The sequence below is a fragment of the Dendropsophus ebraccatus genome, chromosome 2 (assembly GCF_027789765.1).
Source record: "Dendropsophus ebraccatus isolate aDenEbr1 chromosome 2, aDenEbr1.pat, whole genome shotgun sequence".
Lineage (NCBI taxonomy): Eukaryota > Metazoa > Chordata > Amphibia > Anura > Hylidae > Dendropsophus > Dendropsophus ebraccatus.
Window position 1 is genome coordinate 46,654,350 of NC_091455.1, and position 10,109 is coordinate 46,664,458.

The 10,109-nt window shown below is 42.3% G+C and overlaps 1 protein-coding gene across 2 annotated transcripts; it reads right to left on the reverse strand.

Moving 5' to 3' along the window:
- Window positions 1-3,405: 3,405 nt before the first annotated feature.
- LOC138784404 (lymphocyte antigen 96-like) lies at window positions 3,406-10,109 on the reverse strand. Of its 2 annotated transcripts, none has more exons than XM_069959961.1 (5): window positions 9,942-10,109; window positions 8,133-8,219; window positions 7,605-7,733; window positions 4,697-4,737; window positions 3,406-3,622 (listed from the first exon to the last, which is right to left on the reverse strand). In XM_069959961.1, exons 1-5 carry the CDS (start codon window positions 10,078-10,080, stop codon window positions 3,620-3,622), a joined length of 399 nt encoding a protein of 132 aa, XP_069816062.1. In that variant the 5' UTR covers window positions 10,081-10,109; the 3' UTR covers window positions 3,406-3,619. The 2 variants fall into 2 exon arrangements, with proteins under 2 accessions (XP_069816062.1, XP_069816061.1); XM_069959960.1 differs by having other exon boundaries at window positions 3,406-3,695; window positions 4,682-4,737.

Here is a 10,109-nt window from a genome sequence, read left to right on the forward strand (position 1 = left end):
TAAACCCGACAAAATCAACATATACTACACCGTTTAACCTCGACAAGGCAAATGAACAAAAGTTCAGGTTCCTCTTTTGTAACTTTTCAGTTCCTATTATTAGGGATACTCCTCCCATAATACACAATTCTCCGAATGATTTAGTCATTTGCTTTTGGTATTTTGTGCAAACGTGTTTGGGCTTTATTCCCACAATGTCTCCTTAGGTGAAATAATGGCCGTTGTTTTTAAAATGACATACGTTATTTTACAATGGTGGCCGTAAATAATGATAATCATTAACTGTCATTATAAAAAAAAACAATGGCAGTTTTTTTGTCTAAAAAAAAGACATTGTAAGAACATAGCCTTGGGGTAAGTCTACACGGGACAGAAATGCTGCAGATTTTTCATATTGGAAGGTCCCCATCCATCCATTCTCATCACCACAGGATAATCCGCACCGGAAAATCTGTACCAAATTGTGCAGATCTTGCTGTGGGATTTCCTGTCATTGATTTTAGAGCATATATATGTATATGAAATACACAACAAAGGATTTATGGCAGATTCTGACGTTTGAAGTTAATAAGGAAAATCCCTATAATTCTGTAGTATATCCACAGGACTTCAAATCGGCTCTGTGCAGACTGATTTTTACAAATGCACTACAAACATTTATGGAGGTGATTCCAATAAAACAAAAACAAAACTATTAGACAAAAACATTTACCATTATTATATCCAGACCAGGACCATGCGACTACCTATTGCACAGGTGTAGGGGCTCTCACCATAGATGGCCTTAGCAATGTGTTGCCAGTTTGGTTGCACAAGACGTCAGCCACCTGGCTGTTTATAGGGGCAACAGATGGATAAGAGAAAAAGCTAGCGATAGTGGTATTGCTGTGATGAGCGCTTACAATTAAATGCTGTACACTGACAGAGTGAGGCGCCATTGGTTTCCCATCCTGCCTACGGTCTCAAGACGCCACTATACTCTCCCCGCCCCAAGCTCAGATATTTGAATGATGTCACTAAGAGTGGGGAGGTAGAGAAGACGTTGTTTTCTTATGTATTAGACAGGAGGATGCCTCAATAGGGGATTAACAATATGGTGGCTTTTATTTACTAATGAGAGCTTACTATCAGGGCCCCGGGTACTTACTACCCAGGGGAACTACCTACAGTGGGGTGTACCTACATGGGGGATATGATTTAGGCTGGGTTCACACTGCGTTTTTGCAATCCATTTTTTTCATCCGTTTTTTGCAAAAAACGGATGAAAAAAAAGGATGCATTTGTGTGCATCCGTTTTGATCCGTTTTTCCATTGACTTCCATTGTAAAAAAAAACGGATCAAAACGGACACAAAAGTAGTGTTAGCTACGTTTTTGTGTCCGTAAAAAAAAAACGGATCCGTTTTGATCCGTTTTTTTTTTACAATGGAAGTCAATGGAAAAACGGATCAAAACGGATGCACACAAATGCATCCGTTTTTTTCATCCGTTTTTTGCCAAAAAACGGATGAAAAAAACGGATTGCAAGAACGCAGTGTGAACCCAGCCTTACTGAGGGGACCATCTACAGAGGGAATTTTACATGGGGGATACTACCTACTGGGGGCCTTCTTACTATAGGGATGCACAAGGGGCCTTACTACCGTTATAACTACTATATGGGGGCACAGGAGGGACAGAACTACTATATGGATACATAGAGGGAGCTTTACTATTATATGGCTGCAAAAGAGAGCTAACCACTAAATGAGGGCACAGAAGGCACTTTACTATGGCATCTTACTCTATGGGGGTACAGATGGGACCTACTACTATATTGGGGCAAAGGGGACTAAATACTATATGGATGCACAGAGTGGGCCTAACAACTAAATGGCTGCAAAGAGAGAGCTAACCACTACACAGGGGCACTGAAGGCTTCTTACTATGATATGGATGCACAAAGGGGGCCTAATTACTAAATGGGGGCACAGGGAAGACCGAACTGGTCTTACTACTATATAAAAGCACAGTGGGATCTAACTGCTATATGCAGGCACAGATGGGACCTAACTGCCATATGGGGCCACAGAGGAGACCTAACTACTATATGGAACACAGAGAGGGGGATCTAACTACTGTATTGGGGCACGGAATCTAGTATGTCTTTTTAGCAGATTCTACAGAGAAGAGTTGTGGCCCGGGCCTGACAGAAAAGAAAAAGAAAAATGAACAACTGTGATGGAAGAGTTACTGTTATCATTTGTGTGGCCTGCAGAGCTGGTATCTACCAATAATTGGTCACTGTATAGGAGGACAGTGATATTGGCATTGTATAGGTTTTTATTCAGTAACAGCATGGTTGTAATTGCAGTGGTCATGGTGTGGTAGTATTGAAATTATTGAAATTATTATGGTATAGTGACATTGCCAGCAACTAACCCACTGTAATCTACAGCAGTGTAGTGTGACAAAAACAAAACCATCACTGCAGGTTTTACCCCAGTATCATCAGTATGCCAGATATTCTTGCAGCTTTTGACGATTTTAATCTTTAGGGTATGTTCACACTAAGGAATAGGCACAGAATTTTAAGCGGAATCCGTGTAAAATTACCCTTGAATTCCACTTCAAATTCCACCCATAAAATATAAACATAGGATTGCTTCTTTGTTCTTAACTGGATTTCCGCTACGTTGTTCACACAGTGGAATTTCCATGCAAAATTTTCCACTGTGGATCCACTCTCGGCCTCATAAAGTGACATTTCAACACTTTGGACGGATTCTGCTAGAGGAATTCTATAGAAGTCAATGGGGCTTGAATTCTATGCCTTGAGAAAGCGATTGATGGCGCAAAACAAATGGTGAGTAGTGCCAGTGAGATAGCTAACTGTGGACTGGGGGTTGAATTCTGCTTGAATTCCACTTAATTTTCACTTAAAGTGACACTGTCACTCCCTTTTTGCATTCTGACTTCTCTACACAAGAGAAGTGTTTCTGTATACGCTTCGGCCGGGATCCGTGCGGCGCCGCAAATAACTGACAATGAAACTGATAACTGATTCAATGAATTGCGGCCGTAGGAAACCCTGTCAGTTAACACAGTGAAGCGAGCTTCTCCGGCCGCTTGCTTCATTGTGTGCTATGGGAAGCTCTGATGCGGGCGCGCGCTGATGAGCTCTGCGGCCGGAAAGATCATCAGGACAGAGACCGGCCGTTCCATGACGGATCACGGAACAGCCGGTTGTTCACGTTGTGTGAACATAACCTAAGGGTATAATCTATATATCTCTTATCTATCAATCTATTATCTAATTCAAATCTCTCTCTCCTGTTTTAAGTGGTCCTGGTAAACATAATGCAGCTAATGTAGTGCTGGTCCTTAATATTGTAAAAAAAAATTTAATTAACTACACAAGCTGTAATACAATGAATATATTTCTTTATAGAACATTAAACATCACTGATACATCTAGAGAAGAAGCTTTAGGCTTGTGGTGATGAGATGCCTTAAGATCTGTTCAGACACAATGAAAACCGTGACGCTTCCTCTCAGTCTTCAGACTCGATCATTCAGAAAGTTCTCCTTGTATCTGTGTTGTATTTCAGGTTCTTATGACATTATTGAAAACTTAAGGTTCACTGTAACAACAAAACATGCCAAAAGGTCTTCTTTTTCACCCACAAATAGAAATATGTTTATAGTATACAGGCCCTAGGAAAGACAAGAGGACAGAAATCATTGTTGCTTTACATATACAGTATAAGAAACAAGTGACATGCTTATTAATACCACCACTATGTCTCTGCAGTGTCATCTGTCTCACCCTAGCTCTGTTACATCTATACATTTCATTACTGTATCTGGGTCATGTGACCTTTGATCAGCCTCTACCTTGACTTTCATATTTCAAACTGTATTTTTTCCCTATTAAATCTGCTATGAATCCCATGATGCATCAGTACAGCATCACATGGGCAGCTACAGTCAGTACCATCTCTGTTATAACCCTCATCTCTATATCCCTCTAAAATAAAGCTAAGAGGCTATACAGTATACAGTCAGTGAGACCAAACTGTCTTTAAATCCATGATGACTGTTTAACAGGAGCCGTGTCTGTCTCCCCCTTCTGGAGAGTTTGTGTGGAGCATTCCATGCAGCTTCATCATACAGAAGCTTTTGCTGACTAAGAAGGTGACCCCGTTTAGAGCATGAGCTCACACCACCCATTTGTGATGTGAGTCTGAAGTGCTCGGCTATGTGTAAATACCTGAAAGACCTGAAGGCCCTGGAATCTTTGCAGCTGCCACATCGGGACCCGTCTAATGGACTGGACGCTCAGCCAGTCAGTAACTGGGGTGGGGCACCGCTCCAGTCACTGATTGGCTGAACACCCAGTGTATCAGGTGGGTCGGGCATTTTCCCCCAAGTTGTGATGAAGGACTTCCAATGAGGGTCCCGCCACTCACTGCAGGCACAGGAAGAGATAAGTCTGTACTTGTTATCAAATTCCTTCAATATGGCCAGACTTTTCCTTTAAGCAGCTTCACAAAATGACTATGATACTGTGACGATTTTGCATTTTCAGCAATTATTGAAATTTTTTTTTTCTAGTGATCAACATTCATGATAGGAACAACTCCGGCACATGCAAACATAACCAAAAGTATAGAAAAAGAAGCAGCCTGAGCTTACAATACCTTTATTAACTGCACCTTCAAAAAACGAAAATCCTGGTAGGATATGTTCAGTGTCTCTGTTGAGAAATGAGCATTTAGTACAAATGTGCAGGAGAAGAAAAACATGACATTTTTTGACTACTGTGAGCTGTACAATCACAGTCGTTACCGATATTATAAATGATAAAGCTAGCTACTAGATATAGGACTGTAATACCAGGCCCTACACTGCTTTTCTGCATAGTGTCTTGTCTGTCCCCAAAAAAGATGAAATGCACAATAAGGCTATGTTCACACTATGTATATTTTAGTCAGTATATTTCAGTCAGTATTGCAACCAAAACCAGGAGTGGATTAAAAACACAGAAAGGCTCTGTTCACACAATGGTGAAATTGAGTGGATGGCCGCCATATAACAGTAAATAACGGCCATTATTTCAATACAACAGCCGTTGTTTTAAAATAACAGCAAATATTTGCCATTATATGACGGCCATCCAGTCAATTTCAACATTGTGTGAACAGATCCTTTCTGTGTTTTTAATCCACTCCTGGTTTTGGTTGCAATACTGACTGAAATATACGTAATGTGAACATAGCCTTAAAAGGGAAACTATCAGCCTTAAAAGGGAAACTATCAGCAGGTTAGGGAATCTACCTCCTGATAGCTCCCTAGTGTGCACAGGGCACTAAGGATAAGGGTAAGAGCCATATTCCGTCGGACGATTATCGTTCAGATTATCGTTAAATCGTTCGAATCTAAACAATAATCGTTCGTTGGAATAGCAGTTAATGACTAACGACCGAACAAGAAATTGTTGATCGTTTAATAAGACCTGGACCTATTTTTATTGTTGCTCGTTCACAAATCGTTCACATTGAATAAGAAGTCGTTGGTCGTTCGCAGTAGTGACGAACGCAATAGCTACGACAAGACGACCGCAAGGATGATCATAAGTAACGATTATCTTTCCATGTAAATTGGCGAATGATTTCAGGTCTTTCGTAATAGCGGTCGTTTGGATCGTTTATCGTTAACGATTATGCGAATGATAATCGTCCAGTGGAATAGGGCCCTAAGTCTCTTACCTTATCCTTAGATCTCTTTCTGCTCCTGCACGTACCGGCTGCGGCTGCAGCAGGAGCTGTATAACTGAAAAAAAGCAGTTTAATCCCCCCCCGACGCGTGATTGGCAGCGGCGGGGAGGTAGTCATCTGGGCGGCTCAGCACGCTCGGAGGGGATGATTGACAGGCAGAGAGGTCAGTAAGGGACCTCTCTGTCTGTCAATCATCCCCTTCGAGCACGCTGATATGCAGAGAGCGGTGACTACACACCTTTTTTTTTACATTTCCCCTGATATCACGGGTCTGGATGTGGTTAATAGGGGTCTGTCAGGCTTACTAAGTTTATGAAATGTTCTATCTGCAGGCACAAGGAAAATAAACATACCTCAAGATATAGTAATAGAGTTAATAAATCTATAAGTAAAAATACTCTTATTGGGGGAACTGTGTAGACATAGTAGGCCTATGTCCATGGGCAAGGGCGTCTGCTGTAGGCCACATTTGGCCATACACTTTAGCTGGATGTAGGCTGATGGTTGAACAACATTAAGTGAACAATTTTGCATACTCAGCTACACTAATAATTGAGAGGATTGGTTTGCTGTGTCTTCTCCTCCTCTTCGCCTTTTAATGTTTTCATAGTTGCTAGCAGTTTTTGCTAAAGTAATGGTTCATGCCAGGCTTTTGCCTGGTCCTTTGTAGGTTATGTTTATTTATGACACATTTTAGTCCATATTCATTGTAAAGGTGCCCATTTCCCTTCCATTTATTAGGCCAACACACCCAATCTCTCCATACACATGAATGTCCAGTTCTGGTGACGGTGTTGGGCAGTGGAAATCCAACATGTCCAATCATCCTCTCCCCTGACATCATCTGTTGGGAGGCCTCCATACACATTAGCCTGTCCCTCTAGGAACAGTGGGGGGGATTTATCAAACATGGTGTAAAGTGAGACTGGCTCAGTTGCCCCTAGCAACCATTCAGATTCTGCCTTTCATTCCTCACAGACTCTTTGGAAAATGAAAGGTGGAATCTGATTGGTTGCTAGGGGTAACTGAGCCAGTTTCACTCTACATGTTTGATAAATCTCCCTAAGGGTATATTCACACGAACCGGCAGGTCCTGGCAGTTCCCACAAACTATATTCTGCCGCCCTTAACCCCTTCTGCTCCCGGCCGGCTCCCCCGCTGTAAGCATACATTACCTGTCCTCACTGCACGGGCCCGGCGTCCTGCTCTTCCGCCCGGCCAATCAGTGTGTTGCCCAGCCGCAGCCACTGATTGGCCGGACGGGAGAGCAGGACGCCGGGCCCGTGCAGTTAGGACAGGTAATATATGCTTACAGCGGGGGATCCAGCCGGGAGCAGAAGGGGTTAAGGGCGGCAGAATTACATACTCGCTGTGGTCGTTCAGACCGCAGCGAGTATATAGTTTGTGGGAACTGCCAAGACCTGCCGGTCTTGCAGGGAGAATCTCGCTGCGAGACCGTTTGTGTGAATATACCCTTAGTGTGTTTAAACGACTTTACCTTTAGGGGCCTTTACAGATTTCCAAACTGGCTATACATGATCAACGACAATAGGCAAAGGACATACAATCTTTCTGGAAACGTTCATCCTATATTTTTTAACCCTACAATCTCACAGCAGACGCCATTAATTTGTGATTGTTGTTAAATTTCACAGAGCATTGCAGCATGACATAAAGTGAGGCCTACTTTATAAGATGAGTGTAGGTTGCCTGAAAATCTGCGTCTATGGGCTCCTGAGATGTAGATCTGGTACTCCCCCAACAGAGTTAGTTGCATTACCCTGTGTATGGTGTGATAGATGACTGTATACATGTACTGTGCAATATGTCCACATCTATCTCTTACCTCCTTTTAGAGCTCCACAGAAATCATATTCATCCTCATATCCAGAACACAACACGTATCTGCGATCTGAGACTGTGATAGATTCCTTCGAAATTTGCACTCTAGAATATAGACGGTCAATGTCCATTCCTGTCCCATAATAAAAGATATTGCATCAGGTCTTAGGATGAAAATAATTATGTTGGAAAAAAAATTTACCGGTGTATATTTGTATATCTGTATAAGTTCTGATCGCCCTTCACTTTTTCAGATGAGACGTTCATAGATCATAAATGAAGGTCCTCACTGGGTAGTATACTTGCTGGGGCACAGAGTATCAAAATTTCACCAAAGTTTTGCACAAGCTCCATTTTGGACAAAGGTTGAGACTTTCTATGAATGTGTACAATAAGCTTCTAGCTATTCATCAGGAGCAGGTGAAACGGAGGGGCTCAGAGATTTTATTTTAGCAATTGGTCCAGATCTCAGACGCTCTGATATCACTATGTAAAAGTATGACTTATAAAACATAGAAAGTACTGTACATACTTGGAATCATTGTCATCGAAAAATTTGCATATGTGTTCATATAAATCTCGCAGGGCTCCATCCTAATTACTGGGGTATAGCTGTCATCTGAAAAAGATAGACATAATATAACATACATGTAAATACATAAAAGTGACACTAATAGCAGCCAATCCCTCACCTATCATCCCTCAAGTGTTATATACCCAATAGGATATAACTGGTGTCAAATTCTGACTTGCTTGGGATTATTGGGACTTTTAGAAGAGCATTTTCATAAAGCCGATGAGTACATAGGACTAAAGTAACAGTGAGTGTGGACTCACTGAGCTACTTAACCAGTGTGGCTTTAGGCCACACCAGGAAGCGGCGTCTAAGTTCCCTCTAGGTCTTCACCATTTATCCTGCTTCAATCTTTTTCTTTCAAATCAACTGGTTTCAGAACGTTATATAGGTTTGTAATTTACTTCAATTAAAAAATGTCAAGTTCTCCCATACTTACCAGTTGCTGTATGTCCTGCAGGAAGTGGTGTTTTCTTTTCAGTCTGACACAGTGCTCTCTGCTGCCACCTCTGTCCAAGACAGGAACTATTCAGAGCAGGTATTGTTTCCTATGGGTATTTGCTGCTGCTCTGGAAAGTTGCTGACATAGACAGAGATGGCAGCAGGGAGCACTGTGTCAGACTGGAAATACACCACTTCCTGCAGGACATACAGCAGTTGATAAGTGTGGGAAGACTTGAGATTTTTAAACAGAAGTATATTAGAAATCTATAAAATTTTCTGACACCAGTTGATGAGGAAAAAAAAAAAGATTTTCACTGGATAACCCCTTTAAGTCCTATGCTTGCACTATTTTGCACGTCTTCATGTTTACAACCATGCAGTCTGATGAGTGTTTCCATATTTTATGGTACAGTGATTTCTTTGGCTCTGTGGTGGCACATAACATGGTAACCCCCTTTTGAACATTTTTGGATGTGATGTCTTGCCATAGTCTCAAGCTTTGTCTTTTGTTCAGTACCAGGAATGAGACGGGTATTGTAGTCAGACAGGCGAAGGGTCAGGGCAGGTGGCTTCAGAGGCAGGGCAGGCAATCCGAGTCAGTAACGGGAGGGACAGGCAGTACAGACAAGGGGCAGGCAGAAAGCATAATCCAAAGAACAGGCACAGGTCAGAAATACAGCAGAAATATTCCTTTGCTTAGAATGCTAGACTTCAACAATGCTCAGGTAGAAAGGGGAAGGTGGAGCTAGTTTATATTGGTGCAGGTGGCTCTAGCTTGATAGACAGCAGTAGCAGGTGGAGGCAAGCTGCCTCTATAAATCCAGAGCAGTTGGCCACCTACACACCCTAGTGGTCAGAGGAGTCATTACAGCAGAAGGAGGGAGAAGATGACTGAAGACAGAGAAGGGTCAGGATGGCGACAGTAGTGGATTATAATAGGGGCATTTCGGGCGGCAGCCTGGGGCCCTGAGCTCCTGGGGGGTCCATGACCACCCAAACAGACTTATACTTTCAGTGGTGTACTGTCTCCTGGCTACACTTCCGCCATGATTTGCAAAAAATCACAGTTTTTTTTATGGCAATTTTGCACAAATCAGGACATCATGACATTATCTGTCCTGTACTATGAGCGCCAGGCTAGTGCTGCCATAGTTAAAGTGGGGTGGGGGGGGCCAGGCTTGGTGAACAGCCCATGGCCTATGGTAAAGTTAATCCGCCCCTGGATGGCGATGATGCCATTGAGTCTTGTCCGGCGGCATTACATGTATCTTTCAGTCTATTTATACATATACAGTAATATATATACATATATACATTACTCACCACACTTCTCATAAAATGCTTCAATCCTTGGTGTATTGCACAGTACATGTTTCTTGCTGGTACACACCGTCACAAATCCCAGGAGAAACAGAAGAACCTTAAACATCTCAGAAGCCGTAAGACCCTGCAAAATCAACATGTACCACACCGCTTAACCTCGAAAAGCAA

Coding starts and splice junctions, on each gene's coding strand:
- LOC138784404 (XM_069959960.1), bottom strand. CDS start 10,080: ATGTTGATTTTGCAGGGTCTTACGGCTTCTGAGATGTTTAAGGTTCTT. Junction 4,738..7,604: donor CTGTGGAGCTCTAAAAGGAG/GTAAGAGATAGA, acceptor ATTTCTCAACAG/AGACACTGAACATATCCTAC. Junction 3,696..4,681: donor TGAAGGTGCAGTTAATAAAG/GTATTGTAAGCT, acceptor TGTCTTTCCTAG/GGCCTGTATACTATAAACAT.